This window comes from Cyclopterus lumpus, chromosome 16, assembly GCF_009769545.1.
Source record: "Cyclopterus lumpus isolate fCycLum1 chromosome 16, fCycLum1.pri, whole genome shotgun sequence".
Classification (NCBI taxonomy): domain Eukaryota; kingdom Metazoa; phylum Chordata; class Actinopteri; order Perciformes; family Cyclopteridae; genus Cyclopterus; species Cyclopterus lumpus.
The window spans coordinates 7,118,291-7,136,432 of NC_046981.1; the positions used below are offsets into that span (position 1 = coordinate 7,118,291).

Sequence of the window (18,142 nt, forward strand, 5' to 3'; positions counted from 1 at the left end):
CCATATTTCAGCAAGATGATCTAGTAGCACTTAATTGGAATTCATAACAAGTCAATGAAGTTACTGCTTGGAGCGAGTTGCCTGTCTGGTGTCACATTCTCACACAAAAAGCTGAACTAATGAAAGCACTAAATCACCACCACCTTTGAGAACAGGCGTGAGGCCCACACCCATCCACACACATGGATAACTCCACACCCAAGCACTGCCGGTAAATGTACTTACTGAGTGTAGACTGTATGGAGACTCTGTACAACGTGGCACGTAGAAGGGGCTGCCATTGGACACAAAGGCTGTTGGCACGTACCTGGTAGGTCGACAAGCCAGAGACACCGAGGAACACTGGCAATGGAGAGACAGGGAGATGGAAAAATGAACAAACAAATTAAAACATGTAAAGTTGTGATCGTTTTAAACGGATTAAAGTGATATACACGTAAAATGTTATAACACCTTTACACATTTTCCAACCAGAAACTTTTTTTTCTTTCCTTATTGCCATTTGTCTAGTGAGAAGAGGCTTAGAGCTGCATAAAATAGACAAGTTAAAACTTGAACATCTTCTTTTTTTGTCTTTTGAAAAATGTGCAGTGTATGAAGTGAAAATTGTGTAAATGTATCTGTACTGACAGCTCCAGTTACAACACTCAGCTGCATAGTTTTGTGATGTCAGAACAGATCACAAAGTAACACAATTAGTCAGGCTCGGTGTTTCACTGCATTGTGGAGGACCAATGACGCATAATGCAGCAAAATGCACAACACCAGTGTACAACCTCTCTCCGTGTCTCTCTCTTGTCATCAAAATATGCTGATGGTATAAAATAAACTTGGCTCTGGCGCCAGTAAAGAGAGATTTTAAACTGGGACCATATGGCAGGTGCCTTATTTTAAATGCTAGTGAATAATGCATATGACAACCCATAATTTCACTCAATAATATGCGAGGATACACACACACACACACACACACACACACACACACACACACACACAACGCTCAAACACAAACATGCAAACACTATCATAGACAGATGTACATGTAAACACATACGGACATATGTCATCATGTCATGTGTGTATACATGTGTACAAACAATAAGTGATGTGAAACTGTGTTGGGCTGGCAGTGCAATACAAAAACAATCATGAAGCTCTATATTTGGCTTGATTGCCGTGAGTGCTCTGGCAAAACATTTTATGCCTCCAATATACTATTGACTAACAATGTTTTTTTCAGTTTCCGCCACACTATTTCTCCTTTCTGTTTCTGCCTGTTTCTCGTCACATATTACTTTCATAGTCTTTTATATTATTGTGCTTATTCTACAAAGTTTCTTGAGCAAGGACCCTTCAGTGGTCCCACATGGTTACTGTACAATACAAACTGCATATAGCTTTATTTTGGTGAAACAGTTTCATTTCATTCAATGGTCCTCACGGTGCCAATAATGACCTGTTTATGCTACATGCTAGCATGCGTAATTTATTGGTGTAAACATCCCGGCTGGCTCTCATGGTAAGGATGCAATGAATGCAGTGTACCAAGGGAAATATGTTTTTGTATCTCTCTTATTAGGATGAGAAATGACTCAAGGCATCCCCTTAATAAATCAGTGTTCCTCCGCTGGAAAGTACAAACATGGGCAATTAATTCAAATATGCCCTGTGTATGGGAAACTCTGATGAACCTGAAATGTATCAGTACAATGTAAATTGCTTTTGTCTGATTGAGAATATGTGATAGCACTAGAAATGTGTGTTGGGAGAGTATCTGTAAATACAAGTTATTGGATATTATTTTGCACTCAGAAATTAGGCTGGTGAAGAGCCAAGAAAGTCTCAAAAACGTTGGTTATGTGGACATAAAGGCACACACTTCAATGGCCACATTTCCATTTATATTTGGAAGGCTGATACATTTACATGTCAATGCCTCAAATTGGATCTTCATCCTCTCATGAAAGCATCTTTCATTGTGAGAACTGTATAGACAAAGGAAGGTGTGAAGGAGTTGTCACTCAACCTACAGTTGGATGATCAAAGAGCAGATTAATAATAGCCCATCACTGGAGCATAATTTAATACAAAATGTGAAGTGATGAATGCCTTAACATTTAGTTGTTAAATTGTACTTCTCAACATTTCGAGAATAAAGTTAAGGCAAATTGCTTTTCACAAAAAAAAAATCTTAATCTCATTTTCTGTGTGTAATAACGTGCAGGAGGAATTCATGAGCTATTAGAGTATGTTTGCTTTCATCCAATTTGAGGATCCGTTATTTGACGAGTCCCTTCGGGCCAATCAGACAGTGAGCCCAAAAGACAACAGTAGATTTTAAAGTAAGGAATGATACGGCAGACATATCTCTTCACGACGGACACTTTTTTCTCTCACTCTACTATTAGTCAATATCTCTCTCTGACAGTCTATTTGTTCTAGATGTGAGAAACTTTCAAGCTTGCATCAGATCTTACTTCCTGATACCAAATATTGATGCAAAAAGGATTGTTGACTGCGAAATATTAATCCCTCTGTCTTCTATCTGCCTGTTTGCTAAAGTCTCAATGGAAATACATATAAATAATAATGCATGGTATCAGAATGCAGTTAATATGTGTGTTGTTGCTTTCCCTTGTCTTCTTTTGCTGCTGCTGCTGTTTTCTCTGCCTCCTCCTTCTAACAGTCACACCGTCCTTTGAGACGATTTTCGACTGAAAACTTAAGGTGATGCTGACGTCCCCATTAGGGCTCATTTTGGAATGACTGTTGTAAAAATGTGGCATGACTTTCCAAAAGTAAATCAGGTTATCATCAGTGACAGCTCCATTTAAAATTGCATTTCGAATGTCACTTTCATAAACCTATTTTTTATTATTAACCTCAGTAAACTTGCCTCAGTGAGGTAGCCTCATCAATTTAAAGGTATGGCAATATATTGTCAACAGGACAAAGTGAGGAAGCAAAACATGATAAGTTTAATTCCACAATCAGATATAATTTTCACCATTTAAGACCTAGTCTAACAACAAAGTGTGAGTGGTCTTTATACATGTATAATGAGAATGCTCACATGTTTTGGCATTCACTAGCAGTGGTTCACTTTGTCCTGCGGGGTAGGAAGCCGTCACTTGAACACTGTACTCTGTCCCACTCAGTAGACTCAGAAGCAGCTTGGAGTTCACATCTTCACCCACTGTTGTCTCCAAAACTGGTCCTGGATCTTCGAAAGACACACACATGTACACATGAGCACAGACAGGAAAGACAGAGGTGATACAAGTTATTCTTTTTCAGAAAACACGCTGCAAATCAAATCCAGTTTACCAGGATTTGAATCTTTGCAAAAACATTATAAACCCAGTTGGAATTAAAACTTGTAACCTGAGATAGTATTATTTTTTTTATTATGTTGCCAAAGTTAAAAGTGAACACATACACAGACATTATGGATATGTTAGAATTACTTAAAGGGAAGATTTGCAATGTTTATTTGAGTGTTGCAAAATCTGTTCTTCCTGCATCCAGTGGCATCATTTGACGTGACACTGATGGAGTTGGAGGCAATAGGAAGAACTAAAGGCTATTTCTTTGGGTATTTCTAGGGTAGCCCGGGGGCATGGTATAGATGGAGTTCAAAAACAGAACTTCCTTCTTCTCTATGCTAGGATTGCATCAAAGTTACGTTTCCAACAGTGAGCCATGCATAGGATGTTATGGATAAGGAATGCAGGCCGAGACTGCAGCTGCAGTAGGGAGGATGTTGCCCTCCATAATCTGAGTTGCCGAGAGCAAACGCAGACTTTGCTCAAAGTGCCCTGCGATGCCAAGAGAAACAAAATCACTGACTGTCAGCGTGGGAAGTTTTTGTTGGATGCTGTTGTTGGTGCCAGCCCCAAACCAGCCTGTGTGTGCATTACTACGCATGAACGTTTTACTCCTCATTGGACAGAGAGGTGCTGCAGGGCTGAGAGGGCTGGGAAGTGAATTTAAGTTGGGCGTTTATTGTTTATTTTGTAATTGTGCTGGCATTGACGATATGGAAAATAATAAGAGTTGTTGCCATCTTGATCCAACGGCTGAAAAGTATGCCGAAAGTATTGCTCTAATTGACTATATTTACCACTAACACTGATTGGACATCAACACTCAAACTCACGTCCACAATGACTAATGTAACTAAATGGCTTGCAAATTCCTGCCTTCATCTGAATGTTAAAAAGACTGTTTGTATGTTCTTCACAAAGAGGGCTTGCAAAGTGTCACCGGAGCCAGACGTTTATGTTGCTGGTGAGAGGCTACAGGTAGTGTCATATTTTAAATATTTAGGTATTTTTATTGATTCTAATCTCTCTTTTAAAAAACAGGTAAACCATGTGACAAAGGTCTTGAAATTTAATCTCATGAATTTTAGATATATAAGACACTGTTTAACCATGCGGGCTGCAAAATTGTATTTTAATGCAATGATTGTCCCCCGTCTGACCTACTGCTTAACCAGCTGGGCACAAGCCAACAGCACAACATTAAAATCTATTCCCATTCTCTATAAGCAAGCCATCAAAATACTTGATAAAAAACAAAAACACCACCATCACTGCAATATTCTCACAAAACACCACATCCTGAGTTGGGAGAACATCATTAAATTCACTGATGTGTGTCTGGTTTTTAAAATTTTAAATGGTATGGCTCCGCCCCCGCTTAGTGAATTTGTTAAACAAAGCAGTGAAAGCAGCAGACTCACTAGATCTGCTACAAGAGGTGATTGTGTCATTTCATATAGGTCAAGCTCGTTTAGCAAGTGCTCTGCCACCACACATACGTGCACACAACACGTACAACACGTTCAAGCATAACCTAAAGGAATGGCTTGTTGCCAATCAGGTGTGCAGTCATTGATGTGCTGTCTGTCCTGATGCTTGTTTCGGCTATATGTGCATTTGTTTTTTATGTGTATGTTGTATTGTAGCTGGGTTTGTTCTGCCTAATTCATGCTGCAGCCTGTTATGTCTCTGGTCTATTGCTCTACCCTTTCTTTTTGCTGTGTATTGGTTTTGTTTATATGTTGTTTATATGTTGTTGTAGGCTGCACGGTGGTGTAGTGGCTAGCACTGTCGCCTCACAGCAAGAGGGCCGCGGGTGCGATTCCCGGTCGGAGCGGTCCTTCTGTGTGGAGTTTGCATGTTCTCCCCGTGGCAGCGTGTGTTCTCTCCGGGCTCTCCGGCTTCCTCCCACAGTCCAAAGACATGCTGCAGGTTAATTGATCTCTAAATGTCCCATAGGTGTGAATGTGAGAGTGAATGGTTGTATGTCCCTACATGTGCCCTCGATGGACTGGCGGCCTGTCCAGGGTGTCCCCTGCCTTCGCCCTATGTCAGCTGGGATAGGCTCCAGCGCCCCGCGACCCTAATGAGGATAAGCGGTATTGAAAATGGATGGATGGATATATGTTGTTGTCAGTTTGTCTATGAATTTTATTTCCATTTTTATTTTGAGATTTTGTTATTTTAGGCTGCCTTAAAAACATCTGGCCAGGGACAGCAGATGGAAATTAGCCTCTCTGGCTAACTCTGGCTCACTTACAGTCCAACTGTTGATTGGTGTGCATTGTCCCTGCAAAATAAATGAATAAATAAAATAAATAAAACATAATAGGGTCATATCTTACATTTTCCCTCATCATACTTATGAATTGAGATTAAAAAGCCCTGCAATACAAGAACAATGTCCTTTCTCTATTTCCCTGTTTTCTACATGGATCATTAGCTGGTGAGGAAGGTGACTTTTGCTTGGGACATCTTCTGTCTACCGCTGCCTGAAACCAAGAACCCATTGTTAAAAAACATTACGAAGAACTTTGAGCGTTAAAATCTGTTTCTATTATCAATGTAATCGTCACCTACCTGCTCAAATATACATGCATGCACACACTTATACAGAGCCTTACTGAACTGTGGCAGTGTTTCCAACCCTTGAGGAGCTGGCTGTACTACACTAAGATACCTAGATGTCTACACACACGCACACACACACACACGCACACACACACACAAACACACACACTCCTCTGGGTTATTAAACCCATATAATAATAACTAACTTTATTAATTCAGCATTTCCAAACAACTATGTTTTTGTGGAGGTATGAATGCATTTTATGTATTTGCCTCATTTAGTATGTTTAAGTTTACATTATATTGTAGCTGTAAATCTGTATGTGTGTGTTGGCATTTGGACACATACACACACACACTGTTAACATTCTCACAGTGTCAACAGCAGTCTGGTGAAATGAATTTCCCTTCAACTTAATACATAAAATCTGATTAATGCAGCTTGTCTGTTTGAAGCTGGATCCTCAAAAGCACTGTCATTGTGTTTAGATAACTAAAAACAGACAAAGAAACTATAAAAACTGGAGCCTCGTCTTGGAAAGATAAAACAATTAGCACTAGAGAAGCAGCAAAACAATGAAAATGGGCTTTTTTGAGGATGCTTCAAGATAATAAATCAAGGAAAAGGGTAATATGTTATTTTAGATCTTGATCACTGAGGTTTTCTTTGAAGCAAAAAAGAAAAAGAAAAATGTAGAAGTCAGGAAAGCTCTGAGAGACATTTGTTTTTCAGTTACTTTGTGTCACAGGTTTGTTGCTGGTGGGTCATTACAAAAACTGATTAGTATGTTAGGACGAGCACACACTACATTAAAAAAAATCTCCTGTGTTTGACAATTTACAGCTGTTTGTGTGTGTGTGTGTGAGTGTGTGTGTGTGTGTGTGTGTACCATAGAGGGGCTGGTATGCAATCCTGTAACCCACTGCCGGCGACTGAGGTGGATCCCAGGTGACCCTGAAGCGATTGTACCACTCCTCTGACACGCGTAGGTTTCCAGGAGACAAGAGGGGCACTGCCACAAACAACATCACAATGTCAGGGCTTTTCAGAACTTGAATAAAAGGTGCCCTAAACAAGTTACTTTCCGTGTTAATGCATTGTGTCTAACTAACGTGTCATGTGCTTTTTCCTTCCTCATAAAAAATAATCCTGCATGTTTACTATCTCACAGTCCTCTTCGTCCCAGATCTGTGCTCCATAGAACTACAAGAGACATGTGTTACTGTATATAGTATGACTTGGATATCATTTGATGGTGTTGGTGCCTAAGTAAAATACAGTCTAAAATTGGCAAATCAGCCAATTATCTTCTCGATTAATCAATCAATAGTTTGGTCTAAAAAGTGTCAGAAATTAGTGCAAAATGTCTATCACAGCCAAAACACCGTTTTTTATTTCAATTGACAATGTTTTGAACAGGATACCGCAACAATATTCATCAATTGTGCTTTTACAAGTTATTTTAACAAGAAATCAAGCCACTTTTTCCAGCTTTTGGTACTTGACCGTTTTTAATCCTGCACTACAAACACATTGTGGTCAGTATCAGGGTTCTATATGACTCTTGTTCACAAAAACAAACACAAAAACAAAAAGTTAGCATGGCAATGTATATACAGGAGTTTGTTGATATATGGTTTAATTATATCATTTTCAACAATCAGTGAAATATAAATCATGGCAACATTGTTTGTCTGAACAGTGAAAGGATGTGTTCAAATTCCTACAGACCGTAATATAGGAGAGAAGATAGTTTTTCCTCCCTCAGAAAATAGAAAATGAAGTATGACTTATGACTGTGCTGCTGTCCAGGCTGAGAAGAGATTTGTATTTGCAATGTGGCTAGCTATCAAAGTGTTCTCATCTAATAAGATGACGTATTTCATCTGACATTTCAATCTTCTCTACAACAAAAGGAGACAATCACGACTGCTCATAAGAGCTAATCAAGAGAATGGTCGAGAAAATCAATTAGCGCTGAGCAAAATAATTTAATTGTCTCATTAATGAAAGGAGCCGCTATAATTATGAACGCCCTTCATTAAGACAATTAAGAACGCATCAGTATTTGTCATAGCTTGTATTCATATCTTCCTTCAGGAGCGTAAATGATCACGAAATTAATGCAATGCAAATGAACATTCTGCTCACTGCAATAAAATTAATTTTCATTAGCTTTCTGTTTTGTGAGATGTGCTAATCTTAAATGGGAGCCGCATCTTTGTAAAATGAAAATTGAGAAACCCAGAGTTGACCCTCTTGGTCAATAATTCATAGGAGTGTGTGTGTGTGTGTGTGTGTCTGTGCGTGTGTGTCTGTGTGTGTGTGTGTGTGTGTGTGTGTGTGTGTGTGTGTGTGTGTGTGTTTGTGTGTGTGTGTTGGGGGTTTGTAAGGCTTACATGTGGCACCCAGCACAGAGACACTGATGCCGTCTTGTCCATCGGTGTACACTGGTGTGACTGTCACTTTGTACTGGGTGTCCGATAGTAAAGGATGAAGCGCTGCACTCATCTCAACACCAGGAACTAACACCTACACACACACACACACCCACACACACACACACACACAAATACACACACACACAGACATATACATTAAGGGCACATTTTAAAGTGTAGTACTGGGAGTTGATGAGTTCTGCTCACTTGGGACTAAACTGAACTAACTAACTAACACACAGGGGGCATACAAATACACATGTGTGCGTTCGTGCACACACACAGCAGTGCACCATTAAACAGACTATACACAGAATCTATTACTCTTCTCTGATGGCTTATAGGGACATTTGGAGGCAAACATTAAGGCCAGGCTTAATTGGGTAAAACAGAACGTGTTTGTACAATGCTACAGATATCTTAAGGGATTGAACCAACTGTTCAAGGATTCTGCTCACTCCAGATTAGTCAATAAAGTCAGTTGAGGCCAACAGTGAGGGGGGGAAAAGAGCAGAGGCTGCTGTTTTAATTTAGAAGTTTTTTTATTTCTCTGCATCTTTGTTTAAGTTCTAAAAGACTTCCTTTGTATGAATTAGATTTCAATTCGTTAGAAAATGTCACCTGTTAGCATATGATGTTAGCTCAGTTGTCATGACTAGATGTCTATACGTCCTTTTATCCTGAGCACGTTTGTCCATGTTGGATAAGGAGTTGAGCTTTAAAGTTAATTTGTTCAACATCTGCCTTTTTGGGACAACTGAGCAGCTGAAGAAGAGCTTGAGATACAATATGTCCAAAATACAAGGCAGCTTCCTCCTGCATCTTAGTTAACACACTTATTATTTTGCAAACCATTGTTTGATATGCACAACAGCACTGATCCGCATGTGTGTCAGACACACAGAGAGAGAGAGAAAGAGAGAGAATAAAATGTGTGTTAAAGGAAGGCCAGGTAAATCTTTCACAGCCATTGAGATGAAAGGTGAGCTATTCTGACTGTGGTGCTGAAATACCTGCCAGTGGCAAGGCAAGAAGGCACACAACACACACACAACATTTTTAAATACATAAATAATCACATAAACACACAACAAGCTCATGAGACACACAAAGTTGACGCTGTCTCATTTGCCCTCTGTAACTCACACGTATCCACATCAAAACACATCCACACTTTCTAAAGGAGGCGCGACCTGAAACGACCCTTAGCTATCAACCAGCGGACAGGTGCCTTCCTCCCGTTTTTTAGCTATTGTTTCTTTTCAACCTCTCTTTGTTTCTTTCGCTCTTTTCTCTCTGCTGCTCTCCATCTCTGCTTCCAGTGAGGTAAATGGCTGCTGAAAAGATAATGGAATGTCTTCAGGCTTGGCCTGGCCTCTCCATCTTCTACAGCTCTGACACCACATTGGGAAATTAAAACAGGGGGCAGGGGAAGAGAGGGCGAGGGGAGGAAAGTAAGGGGAGGTGGCGAGAGAGAGAAGACACGAGGGAGGGGAAAAAACAGAACGATAGAGGGACAGATGGAGAGAGAAAGTGTTTGTGGTTTGTGGTTTGTGGTTTGTGTGTGTGTGTGTATGTGTATGTGTGCGTGTGTGTGTGTGTGTGTGTGTGTGTGTGTGTGTGTGCGCGCATCAGCGATCAGGGTCAGTACACAGCACTGAGCTCAAGGGCTCTTACCACAGATAGAATAAGCTGAGTGGAGCGGGACTAAAAGTGTAATCAGTTTTTTGATTGGAGCAGATGACCCGACTCTGACCACTGCAGTGCCGTCCAGTTGGCTGGAGGTGAGAAATAACAAGGTTCTTCTTCTGTATACAACTCCAGTGCTGTCTATTCCATATAATCCGTTTTCACAACTCACAAGGGAAGACGTGTGTGTGTGTGTGTGTGTGTGTGCGTGTGTGTGTGTGTGTATGTGTGCGTGTGTGTGCGTGCGTGTGTGTGTGTGTGTGTGTGTGTGTGTGTGTGTGTGTTTGTGTGTGTGTTTACGTGCATGTCGTTTGTGTGAGCTTCAATACTCAAAGTAGCAGAGGAACATAATGAGGGAGATTTTACCATCTATAGACATGGTTATAAAAACTGCTCATAAAAGAGAGAAATAATCAAAATCAGAAAACATTCACTGCACAAAACCATCGAGCCACTACGACAATATCCTGACACCTCTAAATCTGCACTTCATTCATTGTGACGGAATGATTTTTACAGTTAAAGCTCACAACTTGATCAACTCACAGACTCCTCTTGGTGGGTGCCCCAGAGGCCGGCGTAGGAGACCCTGTAGCTTTCCACATGGGGGTCTTCCAGCTCCCATGATGCCTCCATGCTCTGGGTGGTCTCCTCACTCAGCAGAAGGTTTCTCACAGCCTGACGTGCCACTGTGACACCGCATCCACAACAGTGACTTTAAGATTTGTAATACATACATTTACACAAGATCTTAACTTAAGTTACATTTTCTCCACACTTAATGTGGTTCAGTAAATGATGGGTTAGAAAAAACGCTACTGTCAAAGTGCCGTTATGCTCCGAGTGCTTTGACGGGCATATATATATATATATATATATATATATATATATATATATATATATATATATATATATATATATATGCAAGGGTAATATATTTGCAGTCAAGTCTGGCCAGATGGAGCTTTTCTTTCCCCTACAAAAACTACTCAGAGTTTGAAACAACACATGGTGTTGTGTCTCATTAGCCTTGATAACAGCTTTAAACCACAAAGACATTTTAAGGCCTGTGCAGTGCTGGGTGGATACAATTGGTGTGAGGGCTGCGCCGCATACCCAATTCAGCTTGGAACTACAAGCCTTGATTCTTAAAAACAGGTAACATCTCTGTCTTCGAGCTGGCCACAGTGAGTTGTGATTTTCATAGAAGCACTTAGAGTTTGAAACATAGCAGATGTGCTTTTTAAAGTTTCTAGGATAGTGAGCAGGGAATTAAATATAGCGCGTTTGTTACTAGTTGCTTTCTTACGTTTTGAAAGTGGAGAAACTGCTCCGACTCGGTTAGATGTAAGCTCGCCTGTTCGTCAACACAATCCAGATGGTATCTGGGTCGCCTCTGAGATAATGAAGTTTGAACTATCGTCTTTGAGATAAGCCAAATTGGTAAACACACTTATAAGAACATCAAACATCCTCCAAACTTTTTTTCGTAAAGTGAATCCTGCTGGAGAACGTTGTTTCAGTTTTGCATTCTAAACTTTAGTCAGAACAGTCAGTGGAGCTTTTCTAAGCTCTCCGTGACTGTGTTTGCGTGGACATGAATAACTTGTTGACGAGGCTTGTCCCAGTTATGATCGTATTTGGGATATGGTGTTTACATGAGAACAGTGACATTGGTTATTCATTATCCCCGTGACATATAGATGATAAATACTAGTAACGCGTTTACTGATTACTTCATTTTATTTGCGCAAGCTGTGATGTTTACAAGAAAAAAACTAAACAGAGATACATTTACTACCACTTGACCACTTCATATTTGTTCTGATCGCCTCTCTCTCCTGCTGTCTCGCAACCACACACACACACACACACACACACAGGCACGCACACAGAGCAGTGGATGAAGAAGACACGCAGCCATTGTTTGTATTTAGATCGGCGGTGGTGCTGAATAACCGGGACAAGGCGTTTCTTTTGTGCCAGCATATCTGGGTTTCTCATAAAGAATATGGTGTTCACAAACACATAAACAATAAACTCAAAAAATGTATCATACACGTTTACTCGTGTCCATGTAAATGCACTCAGTGATTCTGGTTTTGCTTCCAGAAACTAAATGAGCAACGAAGACCAAAACAACATCCGCATATCCTGGAAACTAAAAGAGCCTTTGATATTTGTATCTCAGTAGACTTTCTAGACAGATGCCTTCGCTTGAATTGTGACTCAAATGTGTCCAGGCTCTTTGAAAGCATAGTTTTAGCTCGGTGCCAACTGGACACAGTCAAACAAAATAGTTGAATAAAATATTATAATATAATATCTTACCTGGGGTTGTGGTAGCAATCGTCGTCGTCTGGGCCCCTGTGCAAATACAGAGAGCATAAATGAGCTAATTGGATTAAACCTCTCATCAATGACTCTCTGTATCAATAAATACAGTAATTAGACAAAAATACATAGCAAAACATTGAAGGGAAAATCTATTTTCCTCTTCGCAGATGAGCTGCAACAAAGCAATGAATGCAAATTGGCTAATGCAGAGTCACGCTTTGAACCCCAAAAATGCTAATTTGATGATCCTAAAAGGCAGATGTGATTGGACTGGTGTGTTATTATTCTCAGCAGACAGCTGATGGACATCAGTGAAACCAAGTGGACTGCTCTCATCTCCGGAAAAGGTTTTTAGGTTCTAACTTTTCTCAAGTATTGTATTGATTAGATAACGCAAACCCTACAACTGCCTGAGTTAGTAACACAACTGCTGTGCACTTACATGTGGTCTCTATAACAGAGATGGTATCACTCTCGGATTCATCTCTGAATACAGCCGTCAGCATAACTTCATACTCAGTCGACGGACTCAGACCATTCAGCGTGTATCTGTTATCAATCCCACTCAAGACCACCTACACAAGAGAAACACACATACAAGTCTTAGTCTCATATCACATTTGACTTTCAACAATATCTTCTTTCCCAAATAAATCACACTTTCTCTGTAGTACCAAAAGACTTAAAATATGCTCTCAAGAAGGTGACCTCCTTCGAAGGTATCAGGATGCTAAACTAATACATTGAAAGGAATCAGCAGGATGAACAATAATACAATTTACTCTTCTCATGGAGCTCTAGATCATCACAATGTGTTAATCAACTCTATTATGTTTAATCTCCTTTCAGATATAACAATACAAAGTGGTGTGTGTGTGTGTGTGTGTGTGTGTGTGTGTGTGTGTGTGTGTGTGTGTGTGTGTGTGTGTGTGTGTGTGTGTGCATATGTAGACAGGCCCGTAGAGAGATCACCCCCGCAGCCCCCGCACTGCGGGGGGGCCTCGCAATGACAGGGGGCCTCGCATGGCAATTTTTTTTTTAATCCAACACTAGCCAGCGCACTCGGCCGTATTGCGGCTAAGTGTCGGCTGACTCGGCTGTGTTCCGGCTCGATGCGGCCAAATGTGAGCCACCTTTGGCACATTTCACTGTTGCCATGTCTGGCCCAGGTGTAGCTGTTACGGACATGGGCAGATTCTGTCTTAGACATGGCAACCGGTTTATCGGCTGCCCAATCTGGGCCGAATAATGTAATAAATACGTAATAACATTAAGATATCCCTCAAAGTTGTCTCTCTCATATAAAGCTACACAATAAAAAAAGTATTTTAAACTGGCTTTATAAGTTTTAAATAATAGTTGTAAAGGCAATCGTAACAGGCAACCACTAGGGCCTCCTGCTACGCGGACTGGTGTTATTGTTGGGCCGCGGTGCATTCTGGGAGAACTACGAGGAAATTTCTCTTGAGAAAAAATGAAACGCACATTTAAAAGTGGTGCCCAAAAGCGGCATTCAAAACAGAACATTTGTGAATTAAATGCCAAACTTCCCAAAATTACAAGTCTTTTTCGACCAGCTGGTGAAGGATGCACTCATCTGCCAGAAGAGACAGGTATTGTACTGTTTGTTATAGCTAACATTACCACGTAGCTAACGTTATACTTTGACAGCTGTACTGCTCTGTCTATGTGTAGTGCTTGAAAATACATTAACCTTATTAAACCTATGCTCTCACTATACCCCCTGCGCCCATTATCGGACACATTTCCTTAATTATCTCCACAACCACATCGTTGTTTAACTTCATTTCACGTTGTCCAACACTGCAACCCTTTTGAGAAGACAACGGCTCTGTACAAAATAATAAAAGTAACCGTTAAGTAAGAAAGGTCATTTTCCAAGCTAAAACTGATCAAAACATATCTCAGAAGCTCCATGTCACAAGAGAGGCTGTCAGGTCTGGCCATCCTTAGCATAGAGAATAAACGTGCGCGCAGTTTAGATGTAAAGAGCGTGGTTAAAGACTTTGCACACAGATTTGCTAAAAGACGCGCACATGTGTATTCAAATGCAAACCTGTAGAAAGTAGCCTACCGGTGTATCGACTATATGTAGGCATATTTGTTATGTTGTTGTAACATGTGTTCTGTTTGAGCTGTTTGATAGGCCCTAGCATATGTTTTGTTTCTGTTGGAATACATTTGTTCTCTGTTTGAGCTGTTTTTTCTGATTGAATAAATTTCCCTCAAAAGAAAAGCTTGGGTCCTGTTCGTTTATCTTTGGATAATGACCGCCGGACAATACATTATCCCTTACATATGGGGGGGAGGGGGGGGCCCTCTCAAAATTATTCTGCAGGGGGGCCTCATGTGTTTCCGTTACGGCACTGTATGTAGAGTATGTGGGTGAGAAACAGAGAAAAGCTGTGTGTATCTGTTTCTCTGTGCAGGTAGAATTAAAAGCCCACCTCTCCAACTCCCCAGAGTGTTATTTTCAGCTCTGATGACTCCCGGCTAAACATACAGATACACAGACACGCTCACAGAACATGCACACGCAAATACGCACACACACTCTAAGAGACCTAAGGGCTCTATCGCGACTGCCCAGCTGTCTCTAAAACCCAGATCATGGAAATAAAATACCCACGCCATTAATTTCTAGATTGATTCAGCCTTTTTGTCTACTCAGCCATGCCAGGGGGTTTACCAGCTACCAGTAGTGTAGTTAAGTGTTTATGTGGGTCTATAGAGAACATGCTCGCTCATTATCAAAGCATATAGAGTGCAGCCACTTCTTCCTTTGGAAATAGAGATAATACGTGGACCAGTGGCTAAATGAAAAATCTAATCAATAAATTGGTATCTGTCAGCTTGAGGATGTGAAATTACACATTTGCTGCAAGTTAACAGCTGAGCCAAGGACACAGACTTAAAGATGCATGCCTCTAGTGTTGCCCACATGATCTGCGAGGATGACCTTCACTGTCACATTTCACTTCTTGTGGGTGACAACACATCCTCAAGAAATCTTTTTCTAAAACAAACCCCTTCACATACCATATTTAATTGGTACTGACCTCTTTCGTGTCGCCACCTATGAACGGTGCCCAGGAGAGTCTGTAGAGGATGATGTCATTGGCTGAGTGATCCCAGCTGACCTGGAAGCCGTCTGTGCCAACATTATTGGAGCGTAGATGCAAAGGACCAGGAACTGGAGCTAAGAGGTAGTGAAAGCTTTTAGTCTCTTTCTTTTTTTTTTTTGCATTTTCTTCTTTAAATCATCATTTGCATACCATTTCTAATAATGTTGTGGCTTCCCATAGGGTTTGTAGATATTTCACAGTGTTCTGCACTAGCTTTTTCTCATGATACCTCTCACTAAGCAGCACACACACTGCATTACTAGGCACAGAAGAATAACTGACTAAAGGAAGCATGGCTGGCACTGCACTGCACTGCTTGATGCAACGTTCATGGAAACGTTGCTTGAAACTGTTATTCCTGCGGTATAACCACACTTAGCATGATGGTTTTAAATGCTAATACAAACTAGCTTTTTTGAGATTGAATATGTGATTCCCCAAATAACTACAGCTGCAAAAAACTAAACATCGACTGTGGTTGGATAAAGCAAAGTAAGAATCCATCTCTGAGTGGTTGGAACATGGCGAAAAACATGGGGCAGTTAAAATACCGTATAAGTAGTTTGCTAAAAGCCATGTAACCATGAGCTTGCTTTAGTTTGGAAGATGGTGCAATCACTGACAGCTTTCTTCTCAGCAGGGGGCAATTTATTGCATATTTTTAAAACTGTTTGTTCAGCAATTACCGTAACTTACAAAAACACTTTCTGTGTGAACTCTACCATGCAGGTTCACATTATTTCCCACACCTCCACTCAAAAACCTCCAAAAGTGATATCACATTGTGTGTCCGTTTATGAAGCTACCTTTCTTGAAACTTGGTCCATTGAACAAAAATTGCCAGAAGATAAATACAAATCTGGATGGGCCCTTAAAGTGAGTAGTATAATAGTTGCTTGCCAGAAATACATTTATTTCAACTGACTCAGCTCTGGAGCCCAACTGCTTGTTGCTTAAAGGGATATTCCTACAAATCAATATCTGTTAGTGTGACGAAGTAGCAAGGGACAGCAACATGACCTTTTAATGCAACTGGGCTATTATGCCGAGGTGTAAATGAGATGGGCGCACCGCCAAAATAGCAGAAAGACCTGTAGGGGTCATACAATTCAACACTGTTTGGCACCAAGAGAGAAATGCTTTGTCTTCTAAAGGTATTAGTACAACTAATTTCAGGAAATGTCAAAATACTGTCAAAATGCTAAAGACAAATTGGACTACAATAAAAAACAAATGAACAAATCTACTTGAAAAAGGATGGGTCTAGAACGCACAAACAAACTAACTAACTAACTAACAGACTACAGCATCTTCTATTGTGTCCTTACAGTCAAAAAGCCACTTACTGGTAGTGAATCCATCTGTAAGGGCCTCTGATTGGCCCTCATTGTACAGGGCAAAGATGGCCACTGAGTACTCCATCAGAGACGTCAACTCACTGAGGTCATAAGAGTTATCTGGACCCACCTCCACCTGCACAACACGGATAGACACATGGCATGTCCACACAAAAAAATAATTATGTTTCTACAAAAATGTAATCGTCAGCTAATCCACTAAAACCTGTTAATTGCTAAGTTAAATTCTTTACAGTAACAAACAAGTCTGAGGAGTTTATCTTACGCTCATGCAAAATTGCTCAAACACAAACATCACTTATGTGTAATTGCAATATTTGTATATACAAAGATGATTTATATCCGTACTCAAAACTCATTCTGATCTGACCTTTCATACTAAAAAAATTAATTAAATAAAATCATGTAAAAATCACACACACACACACGCACCTCCTCCGTGACTAGTCCGTCTGTCTTGACCCACATGATGCGGTAACCTTTAACCTTTCTGGGCACGGGGTCCCAGTTGATGTGGGCGGAGTTGTGAGTGATGTCAGAGAACTGGAGGTTGGTGGGGGGACTCAGTGGTACTGACAGAGAGAGAGAGAGAGAGAGAGAGAGAGTTAGCAAGTGCTTGATTTGGTTGAATCTTTAACTTTGAGAGACAAAACATTGGGTGCATCCCAAGTCTCTTAATTGCATCCACATTTCCCTCACTTGTGTCTTGTCCTCGTGTCTTAGTCCCTCTCACCAGGAATGCATGAAGAAGTACAAGAAAACCATGCCGGGAGATAGTAAACAAGGAAATATTTTCCTAGAGAAATGAGACGTCCTTTTCCCCTGAAGTGTCCTGGGAAGCAATGTCCGTTTCTGAACACAGCTGGATCAGCTGTCAGTCGACTTTAACAGCTGTAGAGACTTTTGATGGAGTTTGTGTCTGTACATATGTGCACTGTACTGGCAGAATAAGGTCATATTCTTTATTCATTATTTGCATGTATGTCTTGACATTCTAAATTGTGAAGTCATTATTAAATAACCCAGAATTTGATTAGGGTGTCATTTGAACCCTGGAAAGGATTTATTAGGCTCAATGTTTCGGGGACAATTGAAATGATGCATCTCATCAAACCCGACGCTCAGAAATGATCAGCCTCTGAATTAAAATGACAATACATTATATAAAGGATGTCTCTCTCTGACTTTAATTGTATCCATGATTAAAGTTATTGGGGTAAGTAACAGATTATGAAAAGACAAATCTTTCGAATAATAAAGTTGTTTGTAGCTC

General features: G+C 40.5%; 1 protein-coding gene across 1 annotated transcript in view; it reads right to left on the reverse strand.

The window, feature by feature from the left end:
- col14a1a (collagen, type XIV, alpha 1a) overlaps positions 1-18,142 on the reverse strand; it is a 107,932-nt gene that overhangs the window by 54,996 nt on the left and 34,794 nt on the right. Inside the window, exons 14-23 of the mRNA XM_034554304.1 lie at positions 17,302-17,441; positions 16,858-16,984; positions 15,446-15,585; positions 12,808-12,940; positions 12,360-12,395; positions 10,575-10,717; positions 8,298-8,430; positions 6,788-6,910; positions 3,074-3,223; positions 226-342 (exon numbers count right to left, since the gene is read on the reverse strand). Of these exons, the coding sequence (XP_034410195.1) occupies positions 226-342; positions 3,074-3,223; positions 6,788-6,910; positions 8,298-8,430; positions 10,575-10,717; positions 12,360-12,395; positions 12,808-12,940; positions 15,446-15,585; positions 16,858-16,984; positions 17,302-17,441 (1,242 nt within the window). The remainder of the gene's footprint in view (positions 1-225; positions 343-3,073; positions 3,224-6,787; positions 6,911-8,297; positions 8,431-10,574; positions 10,718-12,359; positions 12,396-12,807; positions 12,941-15,445; positions 15,586-16,857; positions 16,985-17,301; positions 17,442-18,142) is intronic.